General features: G+C 41.5%; 1 protein-coding gene across 1 annotated transcript in view; it reads left to right on the forward strand.

Moving 5' to 3' along the window:
- Positions 1-17370, forward strand: part of LOC124042723 (calcitonin gene-related peptide type 1 receptor-like) — a 105678-nt gene extending 88308 nt beyond the window's left edge. Inside the window, exons 11-16 of the mRNA XM_046360823.1 lie at positions 1832-1985; positions 5380-5440; positions 5593-5659; positions 6718-6936; positions 8792-8833; positions 14197-17370. Of these exons, the coding sequence (XP_046216779.1) occupies positions 1832-1985; positions 5380-5440; positions 5593-5659; positions 6718-6936; positions 8792-8833; positions 14197-14421 (768 nt within the window). The 3' untranslated portion in view covers positions 14422-17370. The remainder of the gene's footprint in view (positions 1-1831; positions 1986-5379; positions 5441-5592; positions 5660-6717; positions 6937-8791; positions 8834-14196) is intronic.
- Positions 17371-17763: the final 393 nt, after the last annotated feature.

A 17763-nucleotide genomic window follows, 5' to 3' on the forward strand; every position in this document is an offset into this window, starting at 1 on the left:
CAAAAATAACAAGGTCTCTTTCTCTCTGGCGGATCACAGCAGAGACTAGTAGTCTGCCAGTAGTGAAAGAGGAGTGGATCCCTAGTGCTCAGGTCAAGTAGGGCAAAGACTTGCGGCACACTTTGGAATCGTCAGACATGAGTGCCTTAAACTCTGTTCCATAAAACATTGAAAACCATCCAGACTGCCCCATTACATTAGGCTGTGGTTATGAAGTGGTGAGACGTTTTTTGTGTGAGTTTTTTAAATTGAACCTCTACAGGATCGGTGGATTCCTCGCGGAATGGTTGAGCTAACGTAGGCTAATGTGTTTAGCATGAGGTTGTAAGTAACAAGAACATTTCCCAGGACATAGACATATCTGATATTGGCAGAAATTATTTAAAATTATTTTTAATCTAACTGCACTGTCCAATTTACAGTAGCTATTACAGTGAAATATTACCATGCTTTGTTTGAGGAGAATGCACAGTTAGGAACTTGAAAATGTATTAATAAACCATTTAGGCATATTTGGGCAGGCTTGATACAAAACTTAGAACAGAAATGCGATGGTTCATTGGATCAGTCTAAAACTTTGCACATACACTGCTGCCATCTCAAATCTAAAATGGAATAATACATTATGGCCTTTTTCTTGCATTTCAAACATGACGGTACATGAATTAAACATTTTAACAAACTTCTAAGAGTTTCTTTTCAAATGGTATCAAGAACATGCATATCCTTGCTTCAGGTCCAGAGCTACAGGCAGTTAGATTTGGGTGTAATTTTAGGCAAAAATTGAGAAAAAAAGGGGCAGATCCTTAAGAGGTTTTTAACTAGGCAAGTCAGGTTAAGAACAAATTATTATTTACAATGACGGCCAACCCTGGCCAAACCCTAACCCAGACGACGCTGGGCCAATTGTGCGCCTCTCTATGGGACTCCCAATCACGACCGGTTGTGATACAGCCTGGAATCAAACCAGGGTCTGTAGTGACGCCTCTAGCACTGAGATACAGTGCCTTAGACCGTTGTGCCACTCGGGAGCTCCCATGAAGTGTTCTGATCACACCAATAGACCTTAGTAATGTCAACTGTCTTTCACCATACATGTAATGCCGCAGGAGAAATAGGAGGAGGAGGAAGAGGGGAGAGGAGGAGGTGACGTGGCTAAGAGTTTGTGGGTGACTGACAGGTTTTTAAGGCTGCGTATGCTGCATACACGGACCTCAGGGACAGGAGACTAGCTCATACCAATGCCAGTATCTTCTAATTAGATCAGCACACTTGGAGACAGAGGGCTGAGAACCAGGAATCTCAACATGGAAAAACTAGAGGATGAGCCTCAGTTAAATGTATGGGCCCGTCCCAAATGGAACTCTGTTCCCTATATAGTGCACCACTTTTGACCAAGTCCCATCTTAGAAGAAAAGGTGCTATCAATAACCTAAAAGGGTCCTTTGGTTGTCCCCATAGGAGAACCCTTTGAAGAACCCTCGTTATTTTAGATAATAGGGAGCCATTTGGGACGCAACCCCATAAAAAAAATAGAAAGGCTTTAAAAGACAGAAAGAGACATATGATAGTATGGTGTTGACTGACAAGAATGTGGGGATATTATTGAACAGAATATAGGCTGCTTAACAGTCTATTTTGTCTGGCAAATACAACTATCTGAAATGTGGAGCGAGGGATACTCTGTGGCTCGAGCAGTAAGGAGTAAACGGATAAACATCCTCCTCTCGGAAAATCATAATACCCCACTAACGATAATGTGTCAGGGCTGGTTGAGTGTTGGGCTTTGTGTTGTTGTTGTTATTGTCTCTGTGATCCTAATTCCCTGCAGGTTGGCTGTAAGGTGTTGCACTTCTTCCACATGTACATGCTGGGCTGTAACTACTTCTGGATGCTGTGTGAGGGGATCTATCTGCACACGCTCATTGTGGTGGCTGTGTTTGCCGAGGAGCAGCATCTACACTGGTACTACCTCCTAGGCTGGGGTGAGTCTTAATACCTGCCTTAACCACAGATCTAGGATCAGTGGTTATAGCCAGCAATAGAAGGTCAACAGTCAATTCAATCATCCAGAGTTGAATGGTCACAAATCCAAAAAATGTGAACCAAAAAGTTTGAAATGTCCTTATTAAATCCGACGTCTCAAAAACGGTTAAATTCTTTCTACAAAAATATCAATTATAATCCAATAAGAAGTGTAGGAGAGTCAATCAACAAAGGAAAAAATTATAAATGATAAACCAAAGATTATCTACATATTGACAAGATGCTGGACTGACCGGTCGTATGCTGTGTTCATAACCAATTGAGAAGGTGGTATTTACCACATACGACTGGGAATTACCTCCAACTGGTACTTACTAGTGGGAAACTTGTCTATCATCCCTGAGCTCCAACTTCTCCCAAATGCTGACCTCTGACGTCACCTTGATTACATTTTTCGGCAGTTAAATGCAACAAAAATAAAATTTTATAAAAGCAATCTAATTAATCTATTTTTTTAACACAAATGTGTTTACATGCATGATAGTTGTACTTTTAGTTTATGCTTGATGCAGCTTGTGGCCATTAGCAAATCAGCATTTCTGAACGAGTTCAAAGCACGTGAATGCATGCAACTGGTATGTATGACTTCACAACTGGCAATTACCACCTTCCCACTTGGTTATGAATGCAGCATAACAATGGGAATAAATGACCACAAAGGCGGAAGGCAAGCGAGAGGAGGCGGTATCAGGCTGGAACATTCTAGCTCATAAGTGGGCAAATACGCATGTGAACAGCAGCGACAACTCCGATATAAAATTGTTTTTCTCAAAGTTGCCTGAATTTTTTAATATTTTTTATTTATTTTACCTTTATTTAACTAGGCAAGTCAGTTAAGAACATATTCTTATTTTCAATGACGGCCTGGGAACAGTGGGTTAACTGCCTGTTCAGGGGCAGAACGACAGATTTGTACCTTGTCAGCTCGGGGGTTTGAAATCGCAACCTTCCAGTTAATAGTCCAACGCTCTAACCACTAGGCTACGCTGCCATGTGCGTCCATTTATTTACCTTCGTAACAACCTAAACATTACTAAATTTATATTTAATATAATAAGCCTCACATAGTAAATTAGAAATGTCATTATTTGTTGACCAAAGTCTTCTGCTTCTCGCTGTATTTTTCACACGGACAGATTCTGGGGTGCATTTAGGCCTCTCACGTAGCCTCTTCCTCTCTGGATAAACTCACCACTCCTTGGTGATGATAGGAAGTCCTTATGTGAGAGTAGTCCAGGAATTCCCTTTCTCCAGGCAGATAACCCAAGGGAACAGGTTTCTACCACAGGTAGCCGGTTGCACCTTAAATGGGTTAATTGGCTTCCATGTGTTTGATACCATTCCATTCACGCCACTCCAGCTTCATTATAGACCGTCCTCCCGTCAGCAGCCTCCTGTGGTTCCTCCAGCACCCACTATTTAAAATTGAATTCATTGTTTCTCAAACCCTGGCCATTTCTCTCTCCTATTTCTACTATACTTAAAGCGACAGTCCCCATTTTGAACCATCAAGAGAAATGTAATTTAATGATGCAGTCGTTTAGCCAGATGTAGGCTATTCACCTTTATGTTGACCTCACTAAAACGGAATCCATAACTTTGACAGTGCACCTTGCCCATCTTTTTATGGGTAATTTATTTGATTTTCTCTGTACTCTATTCTGTTCTGTAATTATATTTACATACCACAAAAAATGTCTGATGTCTGAGTTAACACGATATGGTAACAAGTCCGTACAGCAGCTTGTTGTATGTTACAGTTTGTTCTAAATGTTAAGCTAATATAGCTAATATAATATAAGCTAACATATCGCTGGACCACACATAGATCAGCTTGTGTCACACAACAGGACGGGACAGAGTCTGTGTTGGGACACAGGATCAGAGACAACCCTGTTAACCGCGACATTCCCTGTGTGTCGAACCTGCCAAACCTTGCATTTGATTGACAGCTTTATTAGCTCTTCCTATTGGATAGCAGCTATTAACGTGCTGTCTGTTCTGATTAAAGGAGGAGTGTTATAGTATGAGCCCTGTCCACCCGATAAGTGGTACGATATAACTGTGAATGATCGGCCATTATTACAGATGCAGCGATGTAACTTCGGGGCAGTAGCTACAGTATCTTTCACACAGCCACCCAAAGGGATGGAGGGATGGATGGAGAGAGGGAGAGAGGGATAAGAGAGAGGGATGGAGGGATGGATGGAGAGAGGGATAAGAGAGAGGGATGGAGGGATGGATGGAGAGAGGGATAAGAGAGAGGGATGGAGGGATGGATGGAGAGAGGGAGAGAGGGATAAGAGAGAGGGATGGAGGGATGGATGGAGAGAGGGAGAGAGGGATAAGAGAGAGGGATGGAGGGATGGATGGAGAGAGGAAGAGAGGGATAAGAGAGAGGGATGGAGGGATGGAAGGAGAGAGGGAGAGAGGGATAAGAGAGAGGGATGGAGGGATGGATGGAGAGAGGGATAAGAGAGAGGGATGGAGGGATGGAAGGAGAGAGGGAGAGAGGGATAAGAGAGAGGGATGGAGGGATGGATGGAGAGAGGGATAAGAGAGAGGGATGGAGGGATGGATGGAGAGAGGGATAAGAGAGAGGGATGGAGGGATGGATGGAGAGAGGGATAAGAGAGAGGGATGGAGGGATGGATGGAGAGAGGGATAAGAGAGAGGGATGGAGGACCTTGATAAAGGATTTCTAAACTGACCCGCTGCTCGGATTCATCTGTTTCATCTGTTTATGGCCCCAGCTAAAATGAGAACCCCAATAAATACTGGCATGGTTGTGTTGTTTTTAGGGAAAGGATTTAACCAGACTTGGTAAGTAGAGGAAATGGCCTCGTATGGGGTTGTTCTTGCTAAGCTTGTAGCAGACAACATAAGCTTGTTTTGAATTTAGAAAGAGCTTCTACTGTCTGTTCTGTCAGGTATCTTCACTATAAATTGCATGATCAATACTTAACAGCCTTAAAGGGACAGTTCAAAGGGATATCCACTTACCTTAGCTGTGTTTATGCTCATTTTGTATTTTGAGTGAAAGGGAAAGGGGGATACCTAGTCAGTTGTACAACTTAATGCCTTCAACTGAAATGTGTCTTCTGCATTTAACCCAAACTTTCTGAATCAGAGAGGTGCGGGGGCGACCTTCCCCTTTAACTTCTTCTATACAGGTTACAGTACAGTAGATGTGCAAAAAGTTACTCTTGTAAATGAGGAATTACACACAAATTACTGTCATAAAAATATTATAGCTGTTTACTTTATAATAGACACAACATCATTAGTTCAGTTTTGCAGATGTCCTTACAGTGTTTGTCTTCTGGTTTCCAGGGTTTCCCTTAGTGCCTGCATCCATTCACGCTGTGGCCAGGAAGAAGTATTTTGATGACAAGTGAGTAATGGTCCTCTGCACTAGTATTGTAAATAAGCTGAGCAGCTGTGTGGTGGGCTGCAGTAAACAGATCTAGAAGGAGAAGAAGAATACTTCATTGTCTGTTTGTAGAGAGGGACTTGTTTAATGGCTAATGTTTCTCTTTCCTGTAGCTGCTGGATGAGTGTTGAGACCCACCTGCTCTACGTGGTCCACGGTCCCATCATGGCAGCGCTGCTCGTAAGTCACACCCTACTCAATTGAAATACCTGAAGTGGACACTCAAGGCTACATCCTGTACAGCCTGGTCGCATAGACTAGACGTAACATAGCAAACGTAAATCCGGGACACCGAAATTAGTATGATATGTTACATTTGGTATGGATGCATAAGACAGAAGTTACTTAATGCGAACGTCTAGGAACTCAAAAGGTTGCACATACGAATCTCATCACAGACAATTTTAGCAGTTTAGCTAATTAGCAACTTTGCAACTATAATAAATAAAAATCTAAATGCAACAATTTCAAAGATTTTACTGAGTTACAATTCATATAAGGACATCAGTTGGCTGTACTGACAAATTCTCTAAAACAACACTGGAGGCAGTTTATGGTAGAGAAATTAACATTCAGTTATCTGGCAACAGCTCTGGTGGAAATTCCTGCAGTCAGCATGTCAATTGCACTCTCCCTCAAGACTTGAGACATCTGTGGCATTGTGTTGTGTATCAAAACATTTTAAATTGGCCTTTTATTGTCCCCAGCATAAGGTGGGTTAAGATCACATGGTCCGTCAACTGTATGCAAGGTCTTACCGAAATCTGACTTCCTTTTTATCCCAACCCCTCCACATACAGTACCAGTCACAAGTTTGGACACACCTACTCATTCAAGGGTTTTTCTTCATTTTGAATTCCTCAAGAAGCTGTTTGAGAGAATGCCAAGAGTGTGCCTTGTCATCAAGGCGAAGGGTGGCTACATTGAAGAATTTCAAATATAAAATATATTTTGATTTGTTTAACACTTTTTTGGTTACTACATGATTCCATATGTGTTATTTCATAGTTTTGATTTCTTCACTATTATTCTACAATGTAGAAAATAGTAAAAATAAAGAAACTTTTCAATGGTACTGTATATATACAGGTTGGAGAGGTTGGAGCAGGGGGCTGCCACACTGGGCTCACTTGGAGCAGTTGTTGTGGCAGGTTAAGTGCCTTGCTAAATGGCACAATTGTAGGAAATGGCATCTAGGATTCTATACTAGAAAATCATTTCTTTCTTTTCTTTCCCAGGTAAATCTGTTCTTCTTGCTAAACATCGTGAGGGTGCTGGTTACTAAGCTGAGGGACACCCACCGGGCAGAGTCTAACATGTACATGAAGGCAGTGAGAGCTACCCTGATCCTGGTCCCTCTCCTGGGCATCCAGTTTGTCATCTTCCCCTGGAGGCCAGAGAACCGCCTGGCGGGGGAGGTCTACGACTATATCATGCATATATTAATGCATTACCAGGTAATGACTACATCATGCATATATTACCAGGTAGTGACTACATCATGCATATATTACCAGGTAATGACCGTATCATACATACACCATTATCTGTTTTTTTACACTGCTGCTACACGCAGTTTATTATATCACTGTCTATTATCTATCACCCCTACCTACATATACAAATTACCTCGACTAACCTGTACCCCCGCACATTGACTCTGTACCTGTACCCCCTTTATATAGCCTCGATATTATTATTTTATTGTGTTAATTTTGACAATTGTTTTATTTTGTTTATTTGGTCAAGCTTTTCTTAACTCTTTCTTGAAATGCACTGTTGGTTAAGGGCTTGTTAGTAGTCATTTCACAGTAAGGTCTACACCTGTTGCATTCGGCGTATGTGACAAATAAAGTTTGATTTGATTACCAGGCATGACTACATCATGCATATATTACCAGGTAATGACTACATGATGCATATATTAACACATTACCGGGTAATACTACTGATCACTATGACTACATCATGCATATATACTCAGCAAAAAAAGAAACAATCTTCACAGATCTTCATTGTAAAGGGTTTAAACACTGTTTCCCATGCTTGTTAAATTAACCATAAACAATTCATGGACATGCACCTGTGGAACGGTCGTTAAGACACTAACAGCTTACAAACGGTAGGCAATTAAGGTCACAGTTATGAAAACTTAGGACACTAAAGAGGCCTTTCTACTGACTCTGTAAAACACAGAAAGAAAGATGCCCAGGGTCTCTGTTCATCTGCGTGAATGTGCCTTAGGCATGCTGCAAGGAGGCATGAGGACTGCAGATGTGGCCAGGGCAATAAATTGCAATGTCCTGTACTGTGAGAAGCCTAAGACAGCGCTACAGGGAGACAGGACGGACAGCTGATCGTCCTCGCAGTGGCAGACCACGTGTAACAACACCTGCACAGGATCTGTACATCCGAACATCACACCAGCGGAACAGGTACAGGATGGCAGCAACAACTGCCCGAGTTACACCAGGAACGCACAATCCCTCCATCAGTGCTCAGACTGTCCGCAATAGGCTGAGAGAGGCTGGACTGAGGGCTTGTAGGTCTGTTGTAGGGCAGGTCATCACCACACATCACCGGCAACAACGTCGCCTATAGGCACAAACCCACCGTCGCTGGACCAGACAGGGCTGGCAAAAAGTGCTCTTCACTGGCGAGTCGCAGTTTTGTCTCACCAGGGGTGATATGGTCGGATTCGCGTTTATCGTTGAAGAAATGAGCGTTACAACGAGGCCTGTACTCTGGAGTGGGATCGATTTGGAGGTGGAGTATCAGTCATGGTCTGGGGTGGTGTGTCACAGCATCATCGGACTGAGCTTGTTGTCATTGCAGGCAATCTCAATGCTGTGCGTTACATGGAAGACATCCTCCTCCCTTTTGATTTTGACCCCACTTTGTTCAGGGACACATTATTCCATTTATGTTAGTCACATGTCTGTGGAACTTGTTTATGTCTCAGTTGTTGAATCTTGTTATGTTCATACAAATATTTACACATGTTCAGTTTGCTGAAAATAAATGCAGTTGACAGTGAGAGGACGTTTCTTTTTTTGCTGAGTTTATTACCAGGTGTGACTACACCATGCATATATTACCAGGTAATGACTACATCATGCATATATTAACACATTACCAGGTAATGCTACTGATCGCTATGACTACATCATGGATATATTAATGCATTACCAGGTAAATTATGCAAGTGATGGTATGCCAGCAGCACAGTCCTTGCCAAAGCTCTGATCTGACAAACAGTATGTTAATATTAGCAAGAGGATCTGATGTTTGTTTGTTTTGCTTTTCCTCCAGGGGTTACTAGTGGCAACGATATTTTGCTTTTTCAATGGCGAGGTAAGCATTACTTTTCAGTAAAACTCAAGCAATTAACTTCCCATTCACTTCTACTCTTTGATCATTTGTTTCTTGAGGTACAGTTGACAGTATACAGTAACAATTTACACTTGATCCTCTGAAGAACTCTTACCCTTTGGTAAAGTATAGTTTTATTTGAACCTCTGAAGAACCCTTACCCCTTGGTTAAGTATAGCTTACACTTGAACCTCTGAAGAACCCTTACCCTTTGGTTAAAGTACAATTTGGATTGGCCATGTTGAGGGGAAGACAAGTCAGATACAGTATATCACAAAAGTGAGTACACCCCTCACATTTTTGTAAATATTTGAGTATATCTTTTCATGTGACAACACTGAAGAAATGACACTTTGCTACAATGTAAAGTAGTGAGTGTACAGCTTGTATAACAGTGTAAATTTGCTGTCCCCTCAAAATAACTCAACACACAGCCATTAATGTCCAAACCGCTGGCAACAAAAGTGAGTACACCCCTAAGTGAAAATATCCAAATTGGGCCCAAAGTGTCAATATTTTGTGTGGCCACCATCATTTTCCAGCACTGCCTTAACCCTCTTGGGCATGGAGTTCACCAGAGCTTCACAGGTTGCCACTGGAGTCCTCTTCCACTCCTCCATGATGACATAACGGAGCTGGTGGATGTTAGAGACCTTGCACTCCTCCACCTACCGTTTGAGGATGCCCCACAGATGCTCAATAGGGTTTAGGTCTGGAGACATGCTTGGCCAGTCCATCACCTTTACCCTCAGCATTCTTTAGCAAGGCAGTGGTCGTCTTGGAGGTGTGTTTGGGGTCGTTATCATGTTGGAATACTGCCCTGCGACCCAGTCTCCAAATGGAGGGGATCATGCTCTGCTTCAGTATGTCACAGTACATGTTGGCATTCATGGCTCCCTCAATGAACTGTAGCTCCCCAGTGCCGGCAGCACCCATGCAGCCCCAGACCATGACACTCCCACCACCATGCTTGACTGAAGTCAAGACTCACTTGTCTTTGTACTCCTCACCTGGTTGCCGCCACACACGCTTGACACCATCTGAACCAAATAAGTTTATCTTGGTCTCATCAGACCAGCGGACATGGTTCCAGTAATCCATGTCCTTAGTCTGCTTGTCTTCAGCAAACTGTTTGCGGGCTTTCTTGTGCATCATCTTTAGAAGAGGCTTCCTTCTGGGACGACAGCCATGCAGACCAATTTGATGCAGTGTACGGCGTATGGTCTGAGCACGGACAGGCTGATCCCCCACCCCTTCAACCTCTGCAGCAATGCTGGCAGCACTCATACATCTATTTCCAAAAGACAACCTCTGGATATGACGCTGAGCACGTGCACTCAACTTCTTTGGTCGACCATGGCGAGGCCTGTTCTGAGTGGAACCTTTCCAGTTAAACCACTGTATGGTCTTGGCCACTGTACTGCAGCTCAGTTTCAGAGTCTTGGCAATCTTCTTATAGCCCAGGCCATCTTTATGTAGAGCAACAATTCTTTTTTTCAGATCCTCAGAGAGTTCTTTGCCATGAGGTGCCATGTTGAACTTCCAGTGACCAGTCAGTATGAGGGAGTGTGAGAGCGATGACACTAAATTTAACACACCTGCTCCCCATTCACACCTGAGACTTTGTAACACGAACGAGTCACATGACACCGGGGAGGGAAAATGGCTAATTGGGCCCAATTTGGACATTTTCACTTAGGGGTGTACTCACTTTTGTTGCCAGCGGTTTAGACATTAATGGCTGTGTGTTGAGTTATTTTGAGGGGACAGCAAATTTACACTGTTATACAAGCTGTACACTCACTACTTTACATTGTAGCAAAGTGTAATTTCTTCAGTGTTGTCACATGAAAAGATGTACTCAAATATTTACAAATAATGTGAGGGGTGTACTCACTTTTGTGATATACTGCACCATTGAAACAGCTCATCGCTGCCTGGTGACATTTCCAGGTCAACAGGCGGCCATCGTGTGCATCTAATAACAGATTGATGAGTGGCCCGTGGTTATAGAGTGGGAGGGAGCGTCTCTGCTGCTGACTCCTGTACAGCAGCAAGGACCACAGCAGTAAGGCCATCTCAGATGAAGAGGAAAGAAGACAGACACTTGAACAACTCTGGGGCGAATCACCCTGCCTGTCTGCCTGTCTGTCACCCACTTAGCTCAGCCTGCAGCTGTTTGCTGTCTACATTCACCAGTGGGCTCCCCCACCCAGTTAGTTAATGTCATACATTGATAGAACACATTTGATAGTTCAGGGGTTGCATACTGCTTGGCCAGACACTAGGAGAAAGAGGGACTGACTGAGCATTCTCTTCGCTTGAGAAACGAGAAAACAAAAACAATACGCAGACCAAGGAAAACTGAGACCTTATTTGAATACTCAGCATGAGGTGGTATCTTGCACTGACAAAAACACTGCGAATTAACACAGCGTTCGTTCATTATCAGGTGCAGTGTTAAGTTATGTTTTATACATTGGAACTGATTTCTGGGCTGGGAAAACAGGTCAATCGTTAGCTCCTGCATGAGAAACCAGACCTCATCAACGTCACTCCATCGGATCCCATAAACAAGTTCGACATGTCCAAAGAACAGATTCAGTTTCGGGGAGATAAAAGACACATTGACACATAGTAATAGTTTTTTGGGTATAGAAATGTTTGTTTGCTTTGCCGCATAATAGTTTGTACTGTCTGTGAGACATTCGTTTTTGGGGCTGAGTTCATTGCCGATTTGCCAAACTGCATAGACCTAAGCTATGTTCCAAATGACACCCTATTCCCTATATAGTGCACTATTTTGGAACTACAATTAGTTAATACAAAGGAAAGAGAAACCCTGTGCACAGCAATGTGTCTCGGTACAGCTGCTGGTTTTGGCAGGAACAACGAGTATTACAAAACGAGTAAAAACAGCATACTGAAGAAAGACATTCGATTGGTCGCCTTTTTATTGTTTTCATATGCTAGTTGTTGATATGCTCTGCATCATTAGATCATGGGAGAGTGCAGTGTGTCCTGTCCTCATTTTCCCTCAGTAATTAGTGTGGCGTTGTTCAGGAATTAGACATTCCTTGTTCTGGGTCAGCCCGTTCTTTTGAGTTAACTATTGGCTCTATTCATTCCGTATCACGGACGTTCAGCTTTACAGCGCGATTGATATTGAAAGGCAATGTTCCCTCGTTAGCTGTGATTGCATTCACTATAAACGTCAGCTCAATCGGAAATTACCTTTACATCTTTTATGGCACATTCTGTAACTCTTCAGCGATACAGACTATAATTATTATTATTATTGCATAGGGCCCTATTTCACACACTGCTTTGATTGAAATTTTTACACGCTCTTTAATCAGATTGGTGCTGTGCTCAAAAATGAGATACTCTCATAATGTAAAATGTACAAACAAAAAGCAGATAAACTAGCCTAAATGGACACGTGTGTTCACGTGTCTCTTTTCAAAAGTGCCTAACTATTGTTTAAATGCCTCAAGCTTCTCAACCTGCACTAAACTCAGTGAGGAAGGAAGGTATTATCCTTCAAATAATGACAGGAAATGGGAGCCTAGATTGTGATTGAATTCAGTTCTTGCCGAATTCATATCTACAAACTTCTATTAACATGTATCAAATCAATCCACATTTCCTCACATTAAATTGAGTTAATGATCATGCATATTGATGTTTGGTTAGACACTAAAATGCCTAACGCAGTATGTAACCAAATTCTTACACACTCACATGAACACACACATTTAAAAAATATAAAAAATTATATGGAACGCCGTTTGGGTCTTTGCATGTCGAAAAAGATACACGTCAAATAACACTATATAACGTGTCAAATATGAATGTTGACCAAACATGACCTGAATATGACTGCACCTCACATAATAATTTAACGTGTTCATACATGTTTTACGTAGTTATTACACATTGATTACACTATCAGTCATATTCCATGTCACAACGATTGATCGATACGTATGCTATGACGCTGTTAAAGTTGTCTCGCGCACCTAATGTGCTGGTCATAAAAAACATAGCAAAACGACATCATTTGCTTCAGTAGCTATAGTTAGCTGTCTAACTATATAGCTGGGTGTCATCATCTAAAATAACCCTAATTTATAAAACAGTTCTTATTTGATTAATGGTGGTCGGACCCATCTATATGAAGCTAGCCACAATAAGGATTAGCCACAATACTGGACTTTGCGGTTAGCCTTCAAAATAAAAGTATATAATTGACAGCGATGAAAATTTATACAAATAGTAGAATTATGCCATAATTTAATCATGCTAAACGAGTTTGGAATGTTGTTATATAAAATCATCATAAGACAATAATTTGTTAATTTAACAAAAATATGTTGAAATCACACTGGATGTAGTATACTTTAGAATTGCATTGTGGGCATACTTATTTCACTGTACAGTCTTACCTATGGATTGTGGATCAATGACATTGGGTATCAGTCTACTCAGTGACACGCAGAGAACATTAGCGTTGTAACAGTTAGCTCTTTATTGTGTATAATTTGTCATTTGTTGTAGCCCCTAGCATATATTATAATTGTATATTTATGTACGTACGTACTGTATGTATACAGACTTTTCTACATTAGTAATAAAAACACATAATAATTTGAAAATATATATATATAAATACATTTATTTTAATTTTTTTAAGTTAGCTCTTACTGCGGGTCTCTGAAAGAACTGAATTGAGACACATTTATTGTCAACCTACTACGTGTATTGAACATTATTCCACGAGGAAAAACAATACTGCGTGGGTGTTTTGGAGCGTTTTGGAGTCTGAGAAGGGCGTTGGGAAAAATATATTGGGTATTGAGTAACTAGATTGATAGCCACATTTCATTGATTACCAAGCCTAATCCTTATTGTGGCTAGCTTCACAATTACAACCCGGTCCGGCCTCACTAGTCCGATGAAGCTAGCTGGCTGTTTATAACGTTAGCTTTGTGATTTGTTTTACTGGGTTACCTTTGTCAATGAATGTGGTGGGAATTTAGCTCATATCCATGTGTTCAAAAATGTTAAAAACATTCTATAAATAATACTTTCCAGGGGATGTATGGGGATGAAGCATGGGGATGAAGCATGGGGATGAAGCAACCCAAGACTCTCTCTCTCTCTCTCTCTCTCTCTCTCTCTCTCTCTCTCTCTCTCTCTCTCTCTCTCTCTCTCTCTCTCTCTCTCTCTCTCTCTCTCTCTCTCTCTCTCTCTCTCTCTCTCTCTCTCTCTCTCTCTCAGTGTGTGTTTATGCATTTGCATTAGAGAATACAGTTTATAATCTGAATGTCCCTTTTTCTCAGGTGCAGGCGGCTCTGAAGCGACAATGGATTCAGTACAAGGCCCAGTGGGGTCAGAGACGGAGGGACCACTGCTCCATGCGCTCTACCTCCTACACCGCCACATCAATCACTGAGGTGCCCGCCTTCATGTACCACCACGACTGCAACAGCGAACACTTAAACGGCAGACACACCTCTGAGGACTCTGAGCTGGTGGCTCTTAAGACAGGGGAGACGTACGCCTGAAAAGTGGGAGGCAGTCTGAGTGTCGGAGGAGAGAAGAATTAGTAGATGGAGACATTTCTCTAATATCCCGCCGCAGTTCCACATTTCATAGATAGAACTGGTGGGTTCAGCCCCAGACTTTGAAGGAGAAGACAGTGTGTGTCTGGACAGTGATATCTCTCCCATGAATTGGCCAATGATGGCTGATGCTTCATTTACATGACATTGCTGCTGCTATGGCTGCTTATTAAAAACACTAAGATATACAGTACATGAAACGGGAGCCGCGTTTGAAATGTGGCGCGTCCTAAAGCTGCTATCTGTGGGACTCTTAACACATCATGGGAATGTTAAGGATGATTATAATGATGATGAAGAAGATGATAATTAGAATGACTATGATGATTATTAGAATGATGATGATAATGATGAAACTATTGTTGCTTTGCCTATACCAAAGGGTGTGTGGGGTGGGCTGCCAGTATGAGAGGCATGCTCTGTGTGAACTGAATCCAACACTGAAGAGTTCCCCTGAAGGTCACATACTGATGGACAGCACAGTGCATGTGTGTGTGTGTGTCCATGGCGACACAAGAGGTCAATGGTTTAAAAGGCTCCCTGTGCCTAAGTTCTGGAATCCTGTAAATAATGGTTCGCCACTTTCACTTTAATAGTGTAAAAGTGTGTTTTAGAGGATTTTATTTTTATGACTAAATGTTTTTTTCTTGCCAACAACTTGCTCTTTAAATACTTTCTGTCTGTTTCGTGAAGCTAGCGAGCTCCTCCAGACTGCTTACAGCTGCTGACTGTGCTTGCGGTGTGTTTCTGTCACAAGGCCTGTATTTAAAGAGTGCAGAAGATACAGAATGTCTTGATATGGGCTCAAGAGAGAAAGAATAGACTAAAAATATAAAACAGACTGAATCGCATAGGTAACGTGTTTATCAGACACATTTCTGAGTACCACCTGGCTCTTGAGAATATTTTCTGTGAAGTCTGTTTGACGTGTCCATTTGCCAAAAGGTCTAATGTGAAGCTTCTAGGATTCCACAATAAGCGTTAGTTTAGGTTTTGTGCTTAAATGAAAGCCATTCCAATATGGTGACATTATTTTCTCTATGTCATATCAGTTATGAATAGAGAGGGAGGAGAGAAGAAAAAACAGTATGGTTACCTGCAAAAAGAATCATATAAACAATATACCATTTTTAAAAGAAAAGTCTTGACAATCTAGGCCTATGGAAGATGTTTCAAAGTAAAACCCTCGTTTCCCCAGGCAATTATCTATATCGAAACCATAATTACCTTGAAATAGCATCCTTCTAGTGTACAGAATCTGTCAAATGTTAAGAAAATCATTCTAATTGAGGGCAATTTGAAAGATTCTGTTGTCATTTCTCTTGTGTGAATACTACAGTGTATTTCTTTCATTGTTTATTATCACACACCTACTATATTATGCCCTTAGATTATTATGCCCTTAGATCCTAAATGAAATCTCCACCTATTCTCAAATGTATTCCTTTGTAGGTTGCGCAACCTTAACAGATTCCTAAATTAGACACATGGAAAACCAATCTAAACCATTGAAATACTGTTTTGTATTGAGTTAAGATCTGTGTGAGTGTTCATGTGTGAGCGAGCGTGTGTGTGTATGTGTGTTCATGTTTATCAATGTGTAAATGGAGCTAGTGATGCATGAGCCTTCTGATGTTTAAATTATTCCCATTCACATGAATGGTGTTTAAAGATAGACATCTGTTATGATTTATCGCCAGGGGACTTTCAGAAACTAAGAACAGCTCTGATCTGGATATAGTGGACACTTAGGAAATAATAGTTCCATTAAGGGTTCTTCTGCTGTCCCCATAGAACCCTTTTTGGTTCTATGTAGAGACCTTTGTAGAAGGTCGGCCTATGTAGAACCCTCACTGGAAAGGTATAACCCAAAAGGGTTATACTTGGAACCAAAACGTTTTTTTTTCAACACGTTCTCTTATGGGGACAGCCAACGAACCCTTTTAGGTTCTAGATAGCACATTTATTTCTAAGAGTATAGCACTATGCTAGATAGATACCAAGACGTTAGTAAGGTACCGAGGACAGTCGAGGGGACTCATTTATAACACTTTTTTTTAACCTATATTTAATCCTAAATTGTGCATACAATGAAATTCACAGCAACAATTCGATTCATGCATCTCAAACAATTTATACATGAGGCCTCAGGTGCCCAGACCCATAGCCTAGTCTGGACTAGTCTGGATTTGAATGCCGAAGACACATCTTCCTTTGGGGACAATTAAGTTTATCTTACCTTAGACCCTGTCAAACTTATTGTGCCAATCTAATTTATTTTACAGCTCCAATTCCTATTAGGCCAAGATCAAATACATCTTTACACTTATGCCAATGTCTTTGCTGTTGTTGGGCCATCATGGAAGAGATGGAGAAAATCAGTTTGAAATGGGAGAAGGCCATTAGATGAGGTCTCAATAGGCTCTATTCGATCTGGATTGAGGAAGTTCGGCGTTACAGAGCGATTGAAATGTAAAGGAAATGTTTCCTCAATCGGAAATTACCATTACATTTCTAGCGCGCATTCTGTAAGGCTTCAGCGATCCAGATTAAATAGAGCCCTAAGAGCTCATTCTGTAAGGCTTCAGCGATCCAGATTAAATAGAGCCCTAAGAGCTCATTCTGTAAGGCTTCAGCGATCCAGATTAAATAGAGCCCTAAGAGCTCATTCTGTAAGGCTTCAGCGATCCAGATTAAATAGAGCCCTAAGAGCTCATTCTGTAAGGCTTCAGCGATCCAGATTAAATAGAGCCCTAAGAGCTCATTCTGTAAGGCTTCAGCGATCCAGATTAAATAGAGCCCTAAGAGCTCATTCTGTAATGCTTCAACGATCCAGATTAAATAGAGCCCTAAGAGCTCATTCTGTAAGGCTTCAACGATCCAGATTAAATAGAGGCGTAAGAGCAGATTAAATAGAGCCTAAGAGCTCATTCTGTAAGGCTTCAACGATCCAGATTAAATAGAGCCTTAAGAGCTCATTCTGTAAGGCTTCAACGATCCAGATTAAATAGAGCCCTAAGAGCTCATTCTGTAAGGCTTCAACGATCCAGATTAAATAGAGCCCTAAGAGCTCATTCTGTAAGGCTTCAGCGATCCAGATTAAATAGAGCCCTAAGAGCTCATTCTGTAAGGCTTCAGCGATCCAGATTAAATAGAGCCCTAAGAGCTCATTCTGTAATGCTTCAACGATCCAGATTAAATAGAGCCCTAAGAGCTCATTCTGTAAGGCTTCAACGATCCAGATTAAATAGAGCCCTAAGAGCTCATTCTGTAAGGCTTCAACGA

Source organism: Oncorhynchus gorbuscha, linkage group LG09 (assembly GCF_021184085.1).
Source record: "Oncorhynchus gorbuscha isolate QuinsamMale2020 ecotype Even-year linkage group LG09, OgorEven_v1.0, whole genome shotgun sequence".
Taxonomy (NCBI): Eukaryota; Metazoa; Chordata; class Actinopteri; order Salmoniformes; family Salmonidae; genus Oncorhynchus; species Oncorhynchus gorbuscha.